Source organism: Nymphalis io, chromosome 27 (genome assembly GCF_905147045.1).
Source record: "Nymphalis io chromosome 27, ilAglIoxx1.1, whole genome shotgun sequence".
Lineage (NCBI taxonomy): Eukaryota > Metazoa > Arthropoda > Insecta > Lepidoptera > Nymphalidae > Nymphalis > Nymphalis io.
In genome coordinates this window covers 3569880-3590739 of record NC_065914.1, presented here as the reverse complement: position 1 = coordinate 3590739, position 20860 = coordinate 3569880, and the positions used below count along the sequence as shown (strand labels likewise).

General features: G+C 41.9%; 1 protein-coding gene across 1 annotated transcript in view; it reads left to right on the top strand.

Moving 5' to 3' along the window:
• The first annotated feature begins 987 nt into the window (after positions 1–987).
• Positions 988–20860, top strand: part of LOC126778742 (fatty acyl-CoA reductase wat-like) — an 89152-nt gene continuing 69279 nt past the window's right edge. Inside the window, exons 1-8 of the mRNA XM_050502365.1 lie at positions 988–1053; positions 1607–1729; positions 2135–2259; positions 3188–3346; positions 3563–3672; positions 4864–4931; positions 5869–6061; positions 6532–6712. Coding sequence (XP_050358322.1) covers positions 988–1053; positions 1607–1729; positions 2135–2259; positions 3188–3346; positions 3563–3672; positions 4864–4931; positions 5869–6061; positions 6532–6712 — 1025 coding nt within the window. The remainder of the gene's footprint in view (positions 1054–1606; positions 1730–2134; positions 2260–3187; positions 3347–3562; positions 3673–4863; positions 4932–5868; positions 6062–6531; positions 6713–20860) is intronic.

The following is a 20860-nucleotide window of genomic DNA, read 5'->3' as shown; positions in this document are numbered from 1 at the left end:
TAAGAGGATACAATTTCCTGGGAAGGTATCGTTTGCAGTCACAGTAAATAAATCACAGAGACAGAAAATCAAGTATGTCGGAATAGGGACTAATGTTTTTCTCATGGCCAATTTTACAGCTAGTTATTATACAGTTAGTTATTATATCATAAATATTTTTGTCATATTATTGTTTTAGACAAGATGAGGATCATCGAAGCTATTCAAGAAGAAGCGCGAGCAACGAATGACGCAATTAAGAAGGCAATTTCAAGCGGAGACTCTTCAGTCCAAAAGTTTTACGACAACGCTGTGGTCTTTGTTACTGGCGGGTCAGGATTTGTTGGCAAACACATGATCGAGAAAATCTTTAGGTATTTAGAGTTTTAATTTCTTTTTTTGAATAATTCTATTTGTTTTAATGGTACTGCATAGTAAGGTCCTCCAGATCGATTTCGGCCACAACAGCCTAAAGAGAGATTAGCTAACTGCGCAGGAGATATTATAGTGCACAAGTGTGTGCGCAAACATAGGTGCACTCTCTATCTCTAGCTCTCATAATCCGATGGGAAGGCTATCCGACATAACCGGAAAGAGTTCAGGCGCTAGTCGTTCAGAAAGAGGTTTCCGAGGTACGGGCGTGTACACACTTCATAACCCCGGGCTGCGGACTGAAAATTTTCTAACAGAAAAACCAAATAATTTTTTACCAATAAAAATCCCAGGTCAAGTTGGCCCGATTGAACAAAGGACCTCCAGGTCAGCGGTCTTATATCTAGCCAGTAGACCAACGAGGCAGTCAACCTGCATAGTACAGTACATATATATAGTAACTTATTTGTGGGGCAATGACGGTTTTAGAACAGGATCCCTGCCTCTGTTGCTTGGCAATAAAATAAATGCCATTCATTCGTCAACTTTATACAATATGTAATGTTTGCAAAGTTTGCCCTTATCCTGAGAGCAATTATTTTTTTCATTAGATCATCTAATGTTAGAAAAGTCTACATGTTGCTCCGAGTAAAGAAGGGGAAAGCTGTCCAAGAAAGACTTAAAGCTGTTTTGGATGATCCGGTATGTTGCGATGCGAATATGAATAGATATTATAAATGTTAAAGTTTGTATGTTTGTTATTCAATTACGGACAAAATCAGCTTGACGGATTTGGTTATAATTTGGAATAGCCTGCTATTGCTAACACACCCCCTCACCGTCTCACGAGGCGAAGCAGTGGGAAAAAACTAGTGTTAGTATAATCTCAGATCAGCATTGCTTAAAAGCAACATGCTGCGGAAAATTTGAAGCATGTCTTTTGGAGTTTGTGTAATTTAGACACACATACACACACATGCAAGAGAAACAGAAACACAGATAATCAGAGAGCCTCTGCTTGCTGTAAAGGTTTTAGTAGCACACTGAGCCCATTAATTTAATTTTAGTTTTAATTTTATTATAGTGATCCTTATTATGTGCGGCCGTAAATAGTTTTATTTTTATTAATAAATACGAATATAGACTATTAAGAGACTAGACACAGAGACTAATAAAACTCTGCTATTCAAGCTAGCCACTTGACTAACGACGCAGAAGACAATAGTATTTATTACGTAAAATGTTTTCATTTTAGCTTTTCGAAGAACTACTTAAGGAACAGCCAAACTTTGTTAACAAACTCGAGATTGTAGAAGGTGATTCTAGCGAAGATAACCTGGGTATTGATGATAAGACCTGGGCGAGGCTGAGTGATGAGGTAACGAGCGATTTTACTAAGGTTCTCTATCAGTCAGCCAATAACGTGAATTCCATGGACCATGGTAAAAAATCTAACTAATAGGCTAAGGTATCTTCGTTTTGAGGAAATGGTTAGGACCTTACTCTACCACACTACTCCAGGGTTGGTACACATGTAGCTCTGACACACGTAGGTTTCCTCAGATGGTTTTCTTTACCGGCTAGCACGATATTAATAGCAACGTGTTGTGCAGAAATGTGCCAACTGAAACAATATATATTATTTTAAAGACATTCCATAGTGTTATGTGACAACGTTCCTGTCTGTAAAAATGGATTCCACTTTAAAATCTTAATCACTTTTATTGGTATGTCTGTGTCAATTGTAGATTAATAACTGTTTATTTTTTTATTATTATTTCAGGTCAACATAATTTTTCACGTTGCAGCGTCCGTAAATTTTCGCGAATCTCTTAAAATAGCGACTTTCACCAACATTAAAGGGACCAGAGAGATTCTAAAATTAGCTAAGGCTTGCAAGCATTTAAAGTTAGTATTTAATATAATATTTTTATATTATTATCTACTCTATAATTTTCACACTTGAGTCGCTGGGTGGAATGGAATCACGGCATACTCACATTCAGGGTGACGTAGATACTTACCATACACGCATTGCTTCGGTAGCTACCTGCACCGGATAGCGAGGCGGGAGGTGACACCCTCCTGCTACGAGAGCGGCCCGCCTTCGGACACAGCGCGTCACACCCTGATTGAGTGTGCTACATGAGGGCCTCTGCACCATTCCCTGGCGGCCATTGTAGGTGGAGACCTCTCGCTGACGAGCGTGATAAACGTCATGATCGGTAGCGAGAGGTGCTGGAAGGAGATGGTCTCTTTCTGCGAATATGTCATGTCGCAGAAGGAGGCCGCGGAGCGGGAGCGTGAGAAAACGTTGGCGCTATTAACAACTTCTCCTCCCGCCGTAAGTGGCCACCGCCGGGGCTAGGGGTCTCTGTACCCCACAATACTAAGTATTGCTGCTTAGTGGCAGAATATCTGATAAGTGAGTGGGGGAGTACTACTCCACCCAGACGGGCCTGTACAAAGCCCTACCATCAGGTCATGTAAATGACTTATCATTTATTGTCGTTATTATTGGTTTTATGGCTGAAATTAAATATGTTTATAACATGAACAAATAATGAATGGACGAACGTTTGTGCGCTAAAGATTTTAAATAATAGCACATTTATATAGCACATGCGAGAGGATTAAAATTGCGATTCAACGAGCAAATGCCCCGTTATTTTTGCTACCACGCCGTCATTATTTCTACAGTAGCTATTTTTTATTTGAATATACGCATTTTATTTATGTACCAAATGTAAATAATTGTAATGTAAATACATGTTTTATTTTTTGCATTGCAATTATTTAATTCCCATATTTATTTAATTATTACCTATGCTCCTAGATCGGTTGTCCACGTTTCTACAGCGTACTCCCACGCCACAAAGGATCGTATTAAAGGAGATGTTAAAGATGATTTCTACCAGAGTCCAATACCTCCTGAAACAATGATACAACTCGCTAAAAGTGTGGGTGACGATAAACTTGATGCCATGATCGAACCGTGAGTATATGATCGCACAAAATTGCTATTTACTGTGGTCATATGTATCAAAAATACTGTGTCCCATTTTCTATTGATCGTAAATGACTAGCTTCAGCTCGGTTAAATTAAAACGCGTTTATATTATAAGTTGGGCATGACCTTCCAATTAAAGGTTTGTTTTGATGTTTCATAAATAATAGAACAACTATTTACATTTTTATTTTCACTTTTAAGATTTATGGATCAATGGCCAAATAGTTATGCAATCACAAAAGCAGTCGCTGAAGAGCTCGTCAGAGTCATGGGAGAAGGCTTGCCTATTTGCATCGTTCGACCAGCAATCGGTAAAATATGCGTAACAATAAGAAAGCCAAGTAATCACAACAAAAGAATTGCAGAAACTACCTTAAGGGCGTGGCCCCATGTCTACAGTACGGCGCGGCGTCGTGCCGCAACGCGGTGCCGTGTACGGTGCACCGCAATTTATTGCTGTTGCTTAGTTCGCATGTGTTAATATCTCCGTCTTCCGGCGCGGCAGCGTGCCGTTACACGGCGGTCGGCTCTGTACCATAGACATGTGGCCACGCTCAAGTCCATTCCAATGGCAGGAGTTAAAATAAACATTGACCATGAATTGATCATTTGATATCATTGGCCAAGATCTAAGATTATCTGCGGTATTCATTATGGATAAATGACGTTTTGAATATAAGCGTTGTTATCAGAACTTTCGAATTAAAATAGATATAAACAGTTCCCTAAAATCGTGTTGTTTTATACATAAAAATATATTAATAAATAACTGATTACAGTACATAATATAGTAGAACAATTATCAAATCGCATGAAGTATATAAATCTAAATTTTTATACTCCTGGCATTGGAATATAGTAAACGAAATACTCATAGTGGATAAGAAGCATATTTCGTAATTATCATCACAATATATATTTCCGAATGTTTATTCAAATAGTTCAGCGATTGCTTTCTGTTATCTTTAGCCTTTATAATTACTGATAACGAACTTAACAACAACGTTATTTACCAAAGCTTGTTGCATTCCACATATTACTGGGATTTGATTAAATTATTTGATCAGCGTTTGAAGCTTCTGTTTCATTAGTTATCCTGTATTATCCGATAGGAAATACGATACATTCCTTGTAAGAGGTTAAAGAATATCCGTATATACACTCAATTTAGTCGTATATACTAGTTTTCAAGTTAAAACGTACATCTGTACATCATGAATCATACGGAATTTGTTTTATTGTTTTGTGGTTTTCTAATACGCAAAAGCAGAGAATTTTAATTAACATAATTAATTTGGTAAAATATGACTTAATTCTTAGTTATTTGCTCATATTTTACCTCATATATGCAATCAGGCAATCGGCATAGACTCTACTAACACAAACAACTAGCGTACTGCCAAATATGTTTATATACTAACTCTTCATTTATCACAGACAATTAATTATTTAATATTTTACTAACCAAATATTCCTAACAAAAACATGCCTTTTTCTTCCAGTGGTATCTGCGTACAGGGAACCAAAGCTTGGATGGGTTGACGTTAAAAATGCGTATGGACCAAGCGGGGTGAGCAGCCACCGTTTATATATACTAACAGTCTTATAATTAAAGCTTATATTAGATTAGATCTGATGTGCCAAAAACAAATCTATATAAATAGATGTTGGTGCATCTTGTTGAAATTAATAGACTTCGACACCGTTTTAATGGTCACTTAAAAATTGCATGTACATGTATTTTTCATTGAGAGAGAGAGCTGGTTCCTCCTGACTGGCCTAGGCCAGTCTGGGTACCGGCCTCGGAGTTGCCCCATAACCCGGACTGTTCCTCACCGGCAAGTTGTCTTGCCATTTAATAAAATTTAATTTAATTTATTGTAATTTTATTGAGAAAGTTCCTATATTATACATTGTTATAACACGCCGCTAGATTGCACCCATTTCTGATCAATACGCTTAACTTATGTCCACATCGATTTTCTAGATAATAGTCGGTTGCTGATATTTTATCTCAACTTCAATTTTTCCTCAAAATATTTAAGACCAATCTTTTTTACCAATTCTGAGAATAAGTTTTATTAACGATGGATTTCCCCAATTTGCCTCCTCCACCCATGAAAGCCTATTAGTGATAACGATCACATCTGCCCTGCGAAGCCCAAAAATATATGCCTAGAAGTTCTATCATTATTCTACTTATTTAATTTTACTAGGTGGTAGGACTTTGTGTAAGCCCGTCTGGGTAGGTACCACCCACTCATCAGATATTCTACCGCTAAATATCGACTTAGTATTGTTGCGTTTCAGTGTGAATGGTGAGTGAGCCAGTCTATTCACACGGGACATAATATCATAACATCTTGGTCCCAAGGTTGGTGGCGCATTGGCGATGTAAGGAATGGTTAATATCGCCAATGTCTATGGGCGTTGGTGACCACTTTTCATAAGGTGACCTATTTGCCCGTTCGTCTACCTACGACATAAAAAAAATAACTATTTTTCAGATAATACTTGGACTTGGACTAGGCGTTATACGGACTTTATTGGCTGATAACATAAAAATCGACTTTGTACCCGTGGATATCGTCACCAATACAATGATAACTGCAGCGTTGGAGACACACGACAGATATATAGCAGGAAACCAACAGCCAATTATTTATACAGTTAGTGGCAAAAGAAATCCACTGACTTTCTGTGAGTATTTTAGGAAAACGAATTATATCGCAATAATGAATGACGACTTGTTGCTATTTTTTTTTCTTTTATTAAATTTTGTAATCAAATTTTTAACTGTGTAAATTTTGTAAGACCATGTTTAAAATTAACTTAAAAATACCTATTAAAATTGATAACACTTATTATTATATATTTACTGGTGGTAGGGCTCTGTGCATGCTCGTCTGGGTTTTTCTTCTTCTGCCGCAAAACAGCAGTACTTGGTAGTGTTGTGTTCCGGTTTGAAGAGTGAGTGAGCCAGAGTAATTACAGGCAGAAGGGACATAACATCTTAGTTCCCAAGGTTGGTGGCGAATTGACGATGTAAGGAATGATTAATATTTCTTACATCGCCAATGTCAATGGGCGGTAGTGACCACTTAACATCAGGGGGCCCATTTCCTCGTCCGCCTACCTATAACATAAAAAGAGTACTTTCCATATTACAGGGGAACTTGTGGATGTCGTGAATAATGAAGGAAGAGCTCTTATACCAACAAAAGCATTATGGTATTGTGGCGCATTTATTACCCCATACAAGTTTCTGTACTTAATACTAACACTGATATTACATTACATTCCTGCTGCTATAATTGATGGATGCTGTTTGTTGGTTGGACAAAAAGCAAGGTATTATTATTACTAATGTACGAGTGTCATTCTTATAATAAAAAAGACTCGATGAAGAAAAAATCCGTTGACGCTATGATTTTCTTCTTGACCGATTTTGTTAGTGATATATAAAATCTTTAAAAATTAGCAAATTATCTATGATCTTTTTATCTTTTTACTGGTGGTAGGGCTTTGTGCAAGCTCGTCTGGGTAGGTACCACCCACTCATCAGATATTCTACCGCAAAACAGCAATACTTGATATTGTTGTGTTCCGGTTTGAAGGGTGAGTGAGCCAGTGTAATTACAGGCACAAGGGACATAAAATCTTAGTTCCCAAGGTTGGCTGCGCATTGGCTATAAGCGATGGTTGACATTTTTTACAATGCCAATGTCTAAGGGCGTTTGGTGACCACTTACCATCAGGTGGTCCATATGCTCGTCCACCTTCCTATTCTATAAAAAAAAAAGATCTCTGTGAGGAATATGTCAAAAGTATAAAAAATTTAAATTGTCTATGGTCTCATTCCAATATCGTTGATTACAGTCCACCACAAGGCTACGTGTGAGTAGGGTCTATGTCAGTCACAATTATCACGTAAATAATATATAGTGGAATAAAAAAAAAAAACAAAAAAACTAATAGTATCAAGCCGAGATGGCCCAGAGTAAAAATGCATGAATCTTAACCGATGACCGTGGGTTCAAACCAGAGCAAGCACCACTGAATTTTCATGTGTTTAATTTGTAATAAAAATTCATGTCGTGCTTTACGGTGAAGAAAAACATCGTGATGAAACCTGCATGTGCCTAATTTCACTGAAATTCTGCCACATGTGTATTCCACCAACCTGCATTGGAGCAGCCTTGTGGAATAAGCTCCAAACCTTCTCCTCAAAAAGGGAGAGGAGGCCTTAGCGCAGTAGTGGGACATTCACATGGTGCTACCATACCACCATACCAATAGTAACAATAATAGCGTTAAAAAAATGTCTACGTTTAAGTAGTCAATGCCTAGTCTAGTGGATAGTTAAATAAACAAAACAAAGAACATACTATACCTATGTGCTTTGTTTTACCAAGCATATATAGTACAATAATAGTCTCCTATGTATCACTGTTCATACGGACACAAACATAAACAATATACAAATATTTCTTACTATTTTCATTTATTTGTAATTGAAGTCATAGATTATTGAGATTATTGTAAATTCTTGTTGCAAAGTATAATTGTTGTCTTTTTATACGTATGTACGAGTACAGTATTGTTACGTATTATATCATATAAATTAGGAGAATGATGTTAAATGATATGTTTTTTAATTTTTAGGTTAATTAAGGTATACAATTTGGTGCAATCACTTTCTTCGGTTTTGACAATTTACAAAAACAATGAATGGAACTTCCACGACGCGAACACTTTGAGTCTACACAACAAGTTATCGGAAACTGACAAAGTAATATACAATTGTGATATTTCATCTGTAGACATGAAGGAATTCGTTTTAGTTTGGTCTTACGGAGTTGTAAAATATATCGTAAAAGAAGACATGGAGAACAGAAGTTACGCCTTATGGAAGCAGTCGGTGTTGAGAGTTGTACATTATATAGTACTCCCATTGTACTTGTACGGGTTATTTAAATTGACGTCGACTGTTATTATATTTACATATTTTGTTATTGTTGTATTTTGTAAATACCTACTTGCATTATTTTAAATTGTAACTTGATGATACATGGTGTTGTGAAAATTGTGTGAAAAATAAAAAATCTGTCCCTCTGAAATTCTTGTTATGAAGATTTCGAACCAGTTAAAAAATAATAATTATCTATGGGATCATCGTACCTACCTATTTTTTTTCATAAGTTTTCTCGTAGACTAAGAAACAAATCTCTGTCTACGAGTCTCTACATTTGACAGTGCACCACTGTCACTGATTTAAAATGGACATATTGTCAAATTTAATAGCTGCTGCAATAGATACGTAATATAATACCTTTGATAATCCTTAATTCCCGTCCAACTATTGCTCCAGATATTATGAAATAAATAGTATCATAGTAAGTATACTTTGTGTTCTTCCAGTGTTTACTTAATTACGAAAAAGTACTGAAGTATCATCCTCTAAAATTGTTACCCAAGGGAAGAATAGAAAAAAGAAAATAAACTATTGTCGGATAATTTCGATATCGATATATCACGTAGAACATAATTATTATAAAATAGTCTGAAATATATTGTAAATTTATTGATACAAAATTAGAATTAAACACATATTGTCTACATTTTAACGTTACCTATTATTTTATTAGTTAAACACGTCGAAACAACAACAATGAGAGCTTGTGGAACCGAACCAAAAAACTAATAATAGAGTCTGCTTCGATCTCTGGATCTTCAGCTGCAACATACAAGCGACAGCACTGGATGTCAGATAATAACTTAAAACTTGTCGAACGGAGACGCACGCTAAAGTCAACAGGTGCAGGCGTTAATGACTTAAACAAACTGTCGGCACAAATTCAAGCAGGTTGCAGAAAGGATTATAATGAAAAATGCAAAATCTTTGCAAAATATGTCAGGAAATCGATGCTCATGCAAATAGACATGAGTCTAGAGATCTCTACCATAAAATTCGATCCATCACAAAGACACTTCCTTCCAAGACCTGGGCCATTGAAGATAGTAATGGTAGAGTAGTCAATGAGCTAAACCATATAACTGACGTTTGGAAGAGATATTGCCAGTCCTTGTTCCAGGACAACCAGTCGAAAAACTTTCCTGATACAGAGCCCGGAAATAAAAACCAAGAGCCAGACATTCTTCGATCGGAAGTAAAAGCCGCCATTATGCATCTAAAGAAGGGGAAAGCCACAGGAAGAGATGCTATACCGATCGAAACTATAAGATCCTTAGGCGACATAGGTGTCAATATCTTCCACAACATATGCAACAAGATATGGTATTCAGGAACATGGCCAACAGAATGGTCTCACACGGTTTTCGTTCCTTTGCACAAGAAGGGTTCAACTAAGAAGTGTAGCAACTACCACCTTATAGCCCTCATATCTCATGCTAGTAAAATCCTGCTACACATAATCAATGAACGACTGAAGAACTTTCTGTCCAAAGAAATAGCACCAGAACAAGCTGGTTTTGTAAAAGGAAGGGGTACACGTGAGCAGATCCTCATTGTTCGCCAGATAATAGAGAAGGCATGAGAGTTTAACAAGCCTACTTATATTTGCTTTGTTGACTTCTCAAAGGCATTTGACTCAGTAAAATGGCCCAAGCTATGTAGGGTGTTACTGGACATGGGTACACCGAAACACTTAGTTCATCTTCTTAGGCGTTTTTACGAAGATGGGACTGCATCCGTGCGGGCGGTGATGTTTTATCTGAAGACTTTCATCCCAGCGCTGGAGTCCGCCAAGGATGCATAATATCACCGCTCTTGTTCAATGCTTACACAGAACTGGTAATGCGCATTGCGCTTGAGGACTGGAGTGACAGTGTTGCAGTTGGTGGGCGCAAGATTACAAATTTGCGCTATGCCGACGACACGACCTTGTTTGCGTCTGACGCAGTTCATATGGAAGAAATCCATCAGAGACATCTGGATTCTGAAGGTTTCGATCCGTACTTAAAAATTTATCTTTAAACCTTTTTAAAATTAAAATTAAACACATAACAAATAGAGAAAGAATACATTTCACTGCCCCTCTCTTTCTCATGAGTGTCGTAAGAGGCGACTAAGGGATATCTGAGCGACCATCTGCTCATCTGGTGGTAGGATGCTAACATCCGCCTGGCTTGTTACCACCGTACGCATGGTGAAAAACTCGTAAAGTGGCTCGACTCGTAAAGCCAGTGCCCGAGCGAGTATTGCAGCGATGGGTGTTGGTCCAGTGGAGACGGCTGTTGAACCAATGCCGGGGGAAACTGTATTGACCTGCCGGACAGGGAGACCTGAAGAAACGGCTGTTCCGCTGGCCGCCCGTGGCATAGTACAGGGGCCCGAGCGTGCCTAACCAGCTCGCGAGGCTGCCCCACCAGGCCACGCATAATCTCGGGGTGGACCGTCGTGCCGGTTGGTGACCGGAAGGTGGGGTCGCGGCGGCCACTTCCGAGGGGGGGGGGGTTCGGGGGCCCTTCCGTCCGGAGGATCAGTATATTTTCCCTTTTGGCGACCATTTGGGGAAACACGCCTCCATACTTTGCCCACCCCTATCGTGGCAATACGTCGCTTGCTTCACGTCTCTTTTCCTTATTTTTCGAAATGGTAGCGCAACTAAGAAATAACGGTCGTTCAGCGGTGCACACTCCCACCATACTCACGCTGTTTGAGGTCGAGTTCTCTAACATCCGAGGACTCCACGCTAACCTCAACGCTGTCCACCACCATCTCGAGACAGCACGGCCAGCAATGTTGTTTCTCACGAAGACGCAAATACTCCGCCCTGCCGACACCAGCTACCTTAACTATCTCGGCTACATGCTTGAAGAATCTTTCAAAGCGAAAGCCGGAGTATGCTTGTTCGTCAGGGCGGATGTTTGTTGTCACCGATTGTGCTGCTTGGAGGACCCCTCCTTCTCCATGTTGGTGGTACGTGTGGACCTGGTTCGTCAGAGTCGAGTCTACGTGTGGCTCTACAGATCCCACAGTGGTGACTTGGAGACAAGCCGATTATTTGACCATCTTAGTCGGGTGGCAGATGCTGCGCAAGAGCAGTTTCCTAACGCGGAGTTGGTGTTTTTGGGGGATTTTAATGCTCACCATGAATCATGGTTGAAATCCCTCAAAACTGATCATGCTGGAAAAACTGCTCATGCTTTTGCTCTCACACACGACTTGACCCAACTGGTTGATCAGCCCACCAGGATCCCAGACATTGATGGGCAAGCGCCTTCTCTACTGGATCTTCTGCTGACTTCTCACTCGGTGGAATATCAGGTTGTGGTTCAAGCTCCACTTGGTTCTTCGGATCACGGCCTTATATCTACCAAAGTGCCACAGACCAAGCTGCCGCCATCAGCGGTATGCAAACGTCGCGTTTGGCAGTATAAGTCGGCAGATTGGGACGGTATGCGCGATTACTATGCGTCAGTCCCTTGGAAGGAACGTTGCTTCAGTGGGAATGACCCGACAGCTAGTGCCGCTGCTGTTGCTGATGAGATCATGTTAGGAATGGAATACTACATTCCTAGCTCAGATCTCATCATTAGGGGTACCCGTAACCGTTGGTTCACTCGTAAATGTGCCGACGCTGTATCATCTAAGCAGGCGGAATATCGCGCGTTTGGATCAACGGCTGCGTTAGCGGGGTATCTAACATTGACTCACTGAAAGCAAACTACAATAAAAATTCCAAGTCCTGTAGGAAGGCATACACTAGAGCGGATGCACAGCGCATTGTACAGATTGGTCATGACCTTATTTCGCATCCTAGGGGCTCCCGTAGCTTCTGGCGTCTGACCAAGTCTGTGCAAAACATTTCGGCCAACCTTTGCTGCCACCACTCAGAAATCCGGACGGATCGCTAGCTCACAGTCCGCAGGAGAAAGCCGATCTCCTGGCTAAACTCTTTGCCGACAACTCCGTGATCGATGATTGTAGTGCGCTGCCACCAACAATACCTTCATGTGGCCACACGATGCCTGACATCAAAATCAGGCAACGTGATGTGCGTGCGGAGCTGCAATCACTTGATATACGGAAAGCTAGCGGTCCCGATGGAATACCAGCCATAGTGCTGAAGAAGTGCGCGGCGGAGCTGTCTCCTGTGTTAACGCGCCTGTTCCAACTTTCTCTCTCTTCGGGATGTGTGGAGACTTGGAGAAGAGCTAATATGCAAGCGGTTCCTAAAAAAGGGGATCTGTCTGACCCGGCAAATTATCAACCAATAGCTATCACCTCAGTACTTTGTAAGGTGATGGAACGGATTCTAAACAATCAACTGATCCATTACCTAAAAGATTACTGTCTAATTAATGATCTTCAGTACGGGTTTCGACCAAAACGGTCCACAGGTGATCTCCTAGCGTACGTAACACACCTCTGGGGTGAAGCTATCGACAAGCATGGAGAATCGTTGGCTGTCAGCCTCGATTTCTCCAAGGCTTTCGACAGGGTCTGGCACAGAAGTCTTCTCTCCAAGCTGCCGGCATATGGTCTGCCTGCTCAGCTATGCACCTGGATTGCCAGCTTCCTACACAAGCGTAGCCTTCGTGTTTTAGTTGATGGTTGCGCTTCACAATTCTATGTAGTAAATGCTGGGGTCCCCCAGGGATCTGTGCTATCTCCCACACTCTTTCTTTTGCATATCAATGATATGCTCTCTCTTGGGAACATACATTGCTATGCAGACGATAGTACAGTGCATGGTGGATACCACGGACGCGTAGTGCAGTGACGGAGAAAGAATACATTTCACTGCCCCTCTCTTTCCCATGGGTGTCGTAAGAGGCGACTAAGGGATATCTGAGCGACCATCTGCTCATCTGGTGGTAGGATGCTAACATCCGCCTGGCTTGTTACCACCGTACGCATGGTGAAAAACTCGTGAAGTGGCTTGCAGCCGCGTTTCGAGGTCAGCCAGCGTACAGCCAGAGCCCGAGCGAGTATTGCCGCGATGGGTGTTGGTCCGGTTGGAGACGGCTGTTGAATCAATGCCGGGGGAAACTGTATTGACCTGCCGGTCAGGGAGACCCGAAGAAACGGCTGTTCCGCTGGCCGCCCGTGGCATAGTACAGGGGCCCGAGCGTGCCTAACCAGCTCGTGAGGCTGCCCCACCAGGCCACGCATAATCTCGGGGTGGACCGTCGTGCCGGTTGGTGACCGGTAGGTGGGGTCCCGGCGGCCACTTCCGAGGGGGTTCGGGGGCCCTTCCGTCCGGCGGGTCAGTGTATTTTTCCTTTTGGCAACCACTTGGGGAAACACGCCTCCACACTTTGCCCATCCCTATCGTGGCAATACATCGCTCGCTTCACGTCTCTTTTCCATTTAATTTCTCCCAAATGGCGCAACAAAAAAGAAATAACGGTCGTACAGCGGTGCTCACCCCCACCATACCCTCGCTGTTTGAGGTCGAGTTCTCTAACATCCGAGGACTCCACACTAACCTCAACGCTGTCCACCACCATCTCGAGACAGCACGGCCAGCAATGTTGTTTCTCACGGAGACACAAATACTCCGTCCTGCCGATACCAGCTACCTTAATTATCCCGGCTACACGCTTGAAGAATCCTTCAAAGCGAAAGCCGGAGTATGCTTGTTCGTCAGGACGGATGTTTGCTGTCACCGACTGCGCTGCTTGGAGGACCCCTCCTTCTCCATGTTGGTGGTACGTGTGGACCTGGTTCGTCAGAGCCGAGTCTACGTGTGCCTCTACAGATCCCACAATGGTGACTTGGAGACAAGCCGATTATTTGACCATCTTAGTCGGGTGGCAGATGCTGCGCAAGAGCAATTTCCTAACGCGGAATTGGTGTTTTTGGGGGACTTTAATGCTCACCACGAATCCTGGTTGAAATCCCTCAAAACTGACCATGCTGGAAGGACTGCTCATGCTTTTGATCTCACACATGACTTGACCCAACTGGTTGATCAGCCCACCAGGATCCCAGACATTGATGGGCAAGCACCTTCTCTACTGGACCTTCTGCTGACTTCTCACCCGGTGGAATATCAGGTTGTGGTTCAGGCTCCTCTTGGCTCTTCGGATCACAGCCTTATTTCTACCAGAGTGCCACAGGCCAAGCTGCCGCCACTAGCGGTATGCAAACGTCGCGTTTGGCACTATAGGTCGGCGGATTGGGACGGTATGCGCGATTACTATGCGTCGGTCCCTTGGAAGGAACGTTGCTTCAGTGGGAATGACCCGACAGCTAGTGCCGCTGCTGTTGCTGGCGAGATCATGCTGGGAATGGAATACTACATTCCTAGCTCAGATCTCGTCAGTAGGAGTACGCGTAACCGTTGGTTCACTCGTGAATGTGCCGATGCTGTATCAGCTAAGCAGGCGGCATATCGCAAGTGGATCAACGGCTGCATTAGCGGGGCATCTAACATTGACTCACTGAAAGCAAACTATAATAAAAATTCCAAGTCCTGTAGAAAGGCATACACGAGAGCGGATGCACAGCGCATTGTACAGATTGGTCATGACCTTGTTTCGCATCCTAGGGGCTCCCGTAGCTTCTGGCGTCTGACCAAGTCTGTGCAAAATAATTTCTGCCAACCTTCGCTGCCACCGCTCAGAAATCCGGACGGATCGCTAGCTCACAGTCCGCAAGAGCAAGCTGATCTCCTGGCTAAACTCTTTGCCGACAATTCCGTCATCGATGATTGTAGTGCACTGCCACCTACAATACCTGCATGTGGCCATACGATGCCTGACATTAAAATCAGGCAACGTGATGTGCGTGCGGAGCTGCAATCACTTGATGTACGGAAAGCTAGCGGTCCCGATGGAATACCAGCCATAGTGCTGAAGAAGTGCGCAGCGGAGCTGTCTCCTGTGTTAACGCGCCTGTTCCAACTTTCTCTCTCTTCGGGAAGTGTGCCGGAGGCTTGGAGAAGAGCTAATGTGCAAGCGGTTCCCAAAAAAGGGGATCGGTCTGACCCGGCAAATTATCGGCCAATAGCTATCACCTCAGTACTTTGTAAGGTGATGGAACGGATTTTAAACAACCAACTGATCCATTACCTAGAAGATCACTGTCTAATTAATGATCGTCAGTACGGGTTTCGACCAAAACGGTCCACAGGTGATCTTCTAGCGTACGTAACACACCTCTGGGGTGAAGCTATCGACAAGCATGGAGAATCGTTGGCTGTCAGCCTCGATATCTCCAAGGCTTTCGACAGGGTCTGGCACAGAAGTCTTCTCTCCAAGCTACCGGCATATGGTCTGCCTGTTCAGCTATGCACCTGGATTGCCAGCTTCCTACACAAGCGTAGCCTTCGAGTTTTAGTAGATGGTTGCGCTTCACAATTCTATGTAGTGAATGCTGGGGTCCCCCAGGGATCTGTGCTATCTCCCACACTCTTTCTTTTGCATATCAATGATATGCTCTCCCTTGGGAACATACATTGCTATGCAGATGATAGTACAGTGCATGGTGGATACCACGGACGCGCAGTGGCTGGGCGGGCGGAAACTGAGGAGAGGCGGGAGAATCTTGTCATTGAACTCGATAGGACGTTAGAGCTCATCGCCAAATGGGGTTCTGATAATCTTGTTGAGTTTAATGCCAAGAAAACACAGGTATGCGCTCTCACAGCGAAAAAGTCACCATTTTACCCTCATCCCTCCCTCTGTGGCACACCGCTGATGATACAAAGCAAAATCGCCATGCTGGGGATGGACGTTCGCTGCGACCTTAGTCCAAGGGATTACATCGAGGCTATTATAAAAACAGCTTCACGGAAACTCGGAGTTCTGAACAAGGTGCGGCGTTTTTTCACGCCACAACAACTGTGCCTGTTATACAAAACACAGGTACGGTCTTGCATTGAATATTGCTCGCACCTTTGGGATGGCTCCGCTAAGTACCTACTGGAGGCCTTGGACCGGTTGCAGTGACGTGCAGTACGCATTATTGGCGACGTAAAGGTCACAAACACCCTTGAACCTTTACAATTGCGTCGCGAGATAGCAGCACTGAGCGCTTTCTATCGACAGTATCACGGCGAGTGCTCTGAGGAATTATTCTCTCTAATTCCTGCTTCCCCCTTCCTTCTTAAGTCCACGCGAGCTGGTTCTCGATGTCACCGCCTAACTGTGACATCAATTCCATCGCGCACAAAGAAATTTGGCAACTCCTTTCTTTGTCGCACTTCCAAAAAATGGAATTCCTTACCAGCTCACGTGTTCCCCTCCTCTTACAACCCGGGCTCCTTCAAACGAGGCGTGTAGAGGCATCTTGCGGGCCGGCAAGGCGGGGACGGCTAGTACAGAGCATTCTTCCCGACTGTACTGGCCGACGTCGCGTTTAGACTCTACTACCACTTACCATCAGGTGGAGTAGAGTCATTTGCCATCCCGGCGCATATAAAAAAAAAAACAAAGGACTTCTAAAAAGTTTTCATTATTAATGAAATACATAGATACGATGATACTGACAAAATTTGTAAACACTGATACTGATTTTATCATTCTACAGACAATAATTTACTGTGCCGCATGGACAGCTGCTAAATGTAATGGAGCAAGAATGACATTCTCAAGACAAAACAACCATCAAAACAAATTATTTAGAAATGCAAGGATGACATTCTCAACACAAAACAACCATCAAAACAAATCATTTAGAAAACCTAGCTGGCAAAGAAGATAAGAAAATAAAATAAGGAAATTTCGAGTCAATATAGGCAGGTTAACGCAATTTATTAGAGGAAATAAAAACCGAAAAGTAGTAGCTGCAGTAGAACTCATAAAGACACAATATCAATCATACGCACAATATGAAAATACAAACACGCATATAGAACACTTCTTAGATACCTTAAAATAGAAACTCAATGCAGCAGCAGCAGCAGTAGACTTAAGAGATATTTGAGGTGTACTGCCCGTAAAATAGAAAACAAAACATTTGCTAACAATGAAAAAATCTTCTATAGAAATTTATTATCTAATGCAAAGATAATGAGCAAAATCTAGAAATACCTACCTCTGAAATATTTCGACAATTCTGGGCTAAGACATGGGAAAACCCCATAGAACATAATGAACTTGCAGACTGGGATAACGAAATAACTATACATATTCCAGAGATGGAGTTCAAATTCATACCAATAGAAAAATTTATAAATGTCATCAAACGAATACACAATTGGAAATCCCCAGGCTCAGACAATATTCACAACTATTGGTACAAGAAATTTAGTAGCATACACTCATACATACATAAGTACTTTACATTCATTCAATCACCACATTTACTACCGAAATATATAACACATGGAATCACATACTTAGTACCTAAAGATAAACATGATAACACAAATCCAGATAAATACCGACCAATAACTTTCTTACAAACCATATATAAAATTTTATCAGCTTGCATAAGTGAAGAAATATACAATCATTCAACTAAACATAATATATTAGCCGAACAGCAAAAGCGGTGTAGAAAAAATAGCCAAGGTTGTAAGGAGCAGCTTACTTTTGATGCAATCATTTTAATTAGTGCGGTAAAATCAAAAAAAGATATCCATACTATGTTTATTGATTATCAAAAAACCTTTGATTCAGTCCCGCATAGCTGGTTATTGTATGTCTTAAAATTGTATAAAATAAACCCAACCCTCATATCATTTCTTCAAAATTCGATGCAAAACTGGCAAAACAATCGTTCATGAAATCTCTAACTACTGAACCAATCCGTATCGAACGAGGAATTTTTCAAGGAGACGCTCTAAGCCCCCTCTGGTTTTGCTTGGCCTTAAATCCTCTTTCACTCTTGTTAAATAAAACCCATACAGGATTCACACTTTACGGTAATAACACCCAATATAACTTATCACACCTCATGTACATGGATAATATAAAACTTTACGCCACTGACAAAAACACGCTGCTTGAGTAAGCAAGCATTACGGAACAGTTCTCAAAAGATATTCATATGAAATTCGGAGTCGAAAAGTGCAAAATTCTGTCAATCTCGAAAGGAAAAATCCTTAATGATAGCTACACACTCGAAACTGGTGAACAAATTGAACCAATGGATGAACTAAGCACATATAAATACCTTGGTTTTAAACAATCTAGGCATATACTACAAACTACGACAAAACAAGAACTGCTTACAAAATTCTTGCACCGATTAAATCTCGTATTAAAGACACACCTTAACTCTAAAAACACAATAAAAGCTATTAACACATTTGCCATACCCTTACTTACGTACTCTTTCGGAATAATACAATGGTCAAAAAGTGACATAAAAAAATTGCAGCCAACTATAAACACTCACTTCACTAAATATAGGAAACATCATCCAAAATCTTTAATTCAAAGGCTCACACTACCACGCAAAGAAGGAGGAAGGGGATTAATAGACATACAAAATTTACACAATAAGCAGATACTCTCACTCAGAGCATACTTCCATGATAAATCCGAGCACTCACCTCTACATAGACACGCAACAGAAATAAACAAAAAGCTTACACCATTAAACCTACATGACAAAAACATTCAAGTAAACGAACATATCATAAGTACACAAAAACAAATGTTGGCAAAACGCAATGGAAAGCACAAACAGTAAACATAGTCCCAATAGTCCTATCATCCACAGCCATCGTGCCAAAATCCTTGACAGAAAGTCTGAACACCTTACAAATGCCAACATATATCCTCCATATACTTCAAAAAGCCGTAATCCTTAACACCTGCCGTATCACCCGAAAGTTTATATCATCATCCACTTTATAACGCTTGTCTGCAGCCCGCGTTTTAGGTTTAAACCCTTCGAAAGAAGAGAAACTTTAAAAGTTTAATAGAAATAATAATAATAATAATCGTAATTTATTTGCATGAAACATAGTTTTACAGATGTTCTGATTTCTTTATAAGAATCTCTCATCTCATACATTTCGCCCACGATAGGCACGCAAAAATATTCATAGATCATACCAATTGTTCATTAAAATAATTATATTAATATATGTATAAAATGATAGGTATATAAAATAAAAATTAGTTTAATATTAACAATAATTAATTAAATGAAATGATTTACTTAAGTTTATACATTTAAGTGCATAGTTACATAATTAATAATAAAATATACATTTACTTTATTTAAAATAGGTAGACATCCTTAGATTCGCCTTTCGGACGTCGTTGAGCGTGGTTGTGTTTTTTTCTGCGATAAGATTGTTCGAATTGATGAATAAACGACATCTGGCTTTGTAAACTGGTTTTGTTATCTCTAATGCGACACATATGGACATTCTTGCTTGGTATATGGACTTTTGTTTCGCGTATTGATTGGTTTTGTTGTTTTGAATTAGGTCTTTATAGACCTTGTTTTTTGTTATAGTTGGTTGTTTTTTTTTTTTTTGCGTCGTTCGATTTCGATTTTTGTTTGTTGTTTTCGGCAATGGATGTCGACACTGAGGTATCAGCCGCAATTTGATAGGTGGCTTCATCAAGAAGTTGAAGGAATCGGCAGCTTCTCTTCAGAGCATTGTGGATGCTCTGGCTTTAAGAACCGAGGCGGAGGAAACCCGTCGGCTTCGCGCCGACAATAACCGTCTTCGTAAGGAATTAGAGGGCCTTAGGTCAGAACTGAAGGCCCATCGCCGCGAGTTTAACGCAGCAGCAAATGGGTCGGCAAGTAATTTAAGTGACTCGCAGGTTGTGGAGGAGCTCAAAGCCTCGATTATTTCGTCAATCGGGGTTATGCTTAACGCTCGGCTAGCAGGGATTGAGGAGCGCCTCCCCCCTGCAAAGATTCTTCGTCCACCTCTAGCGGCGGATAAAAGGCCTGTTGTGATGCAGAATACAGCACCAACCTACGCACAGGCGGTCCACCTGGCCCCTCTGCTGAAACCCGCACCGGCACCTAAGCGGGTGACTCCAGCCGCCACGCAGGCATCGATCGTTGCCCCATCGAGCGCTATGATTGTGCCGAAAAGGATTCCGCCACAAGTGGTCCAGGAGACGTCCTGGTCCACAGTGGTTAAAAAGGGAAAGAAGGGGAAGAAGACTGCTACTCCGGCAGAAGTCACCGCCTCAGCCACACCGACAGTGTCCAAGGTGCTACAGGTGGTCAAACCTAAGCTGGCAGCACCTCGCACGGCTGCAGTAATCGTCACATTGAAGCCGGAGGCGCAGGAAAAGGGCGTGACTTACGCCCACATCCTGGAGCGGGCCGAGCAAGGCGTTAAGCTCCAGGATCTAGGGATCTGCGGTGGACTCAAGGTCAGAAGGTCGGCAACGGGAGCCAGGGTCTTGGAACTCCCGAAGGCACAAACAGAGCAGGCGGAGAAGCTAGCCGTGAAGCTCCGCACTGTGCTGGATGGAGTGGCCAACGTTGTGCGGCCTGTGAAGCGGGTGGACCTCAAGATGACGGGTCTCGATGACTCCGTCACAAAAGAGAAGGTGGTGGCCGCAGTAGCACGCGCAGGGGACTGCTCCCTAGAG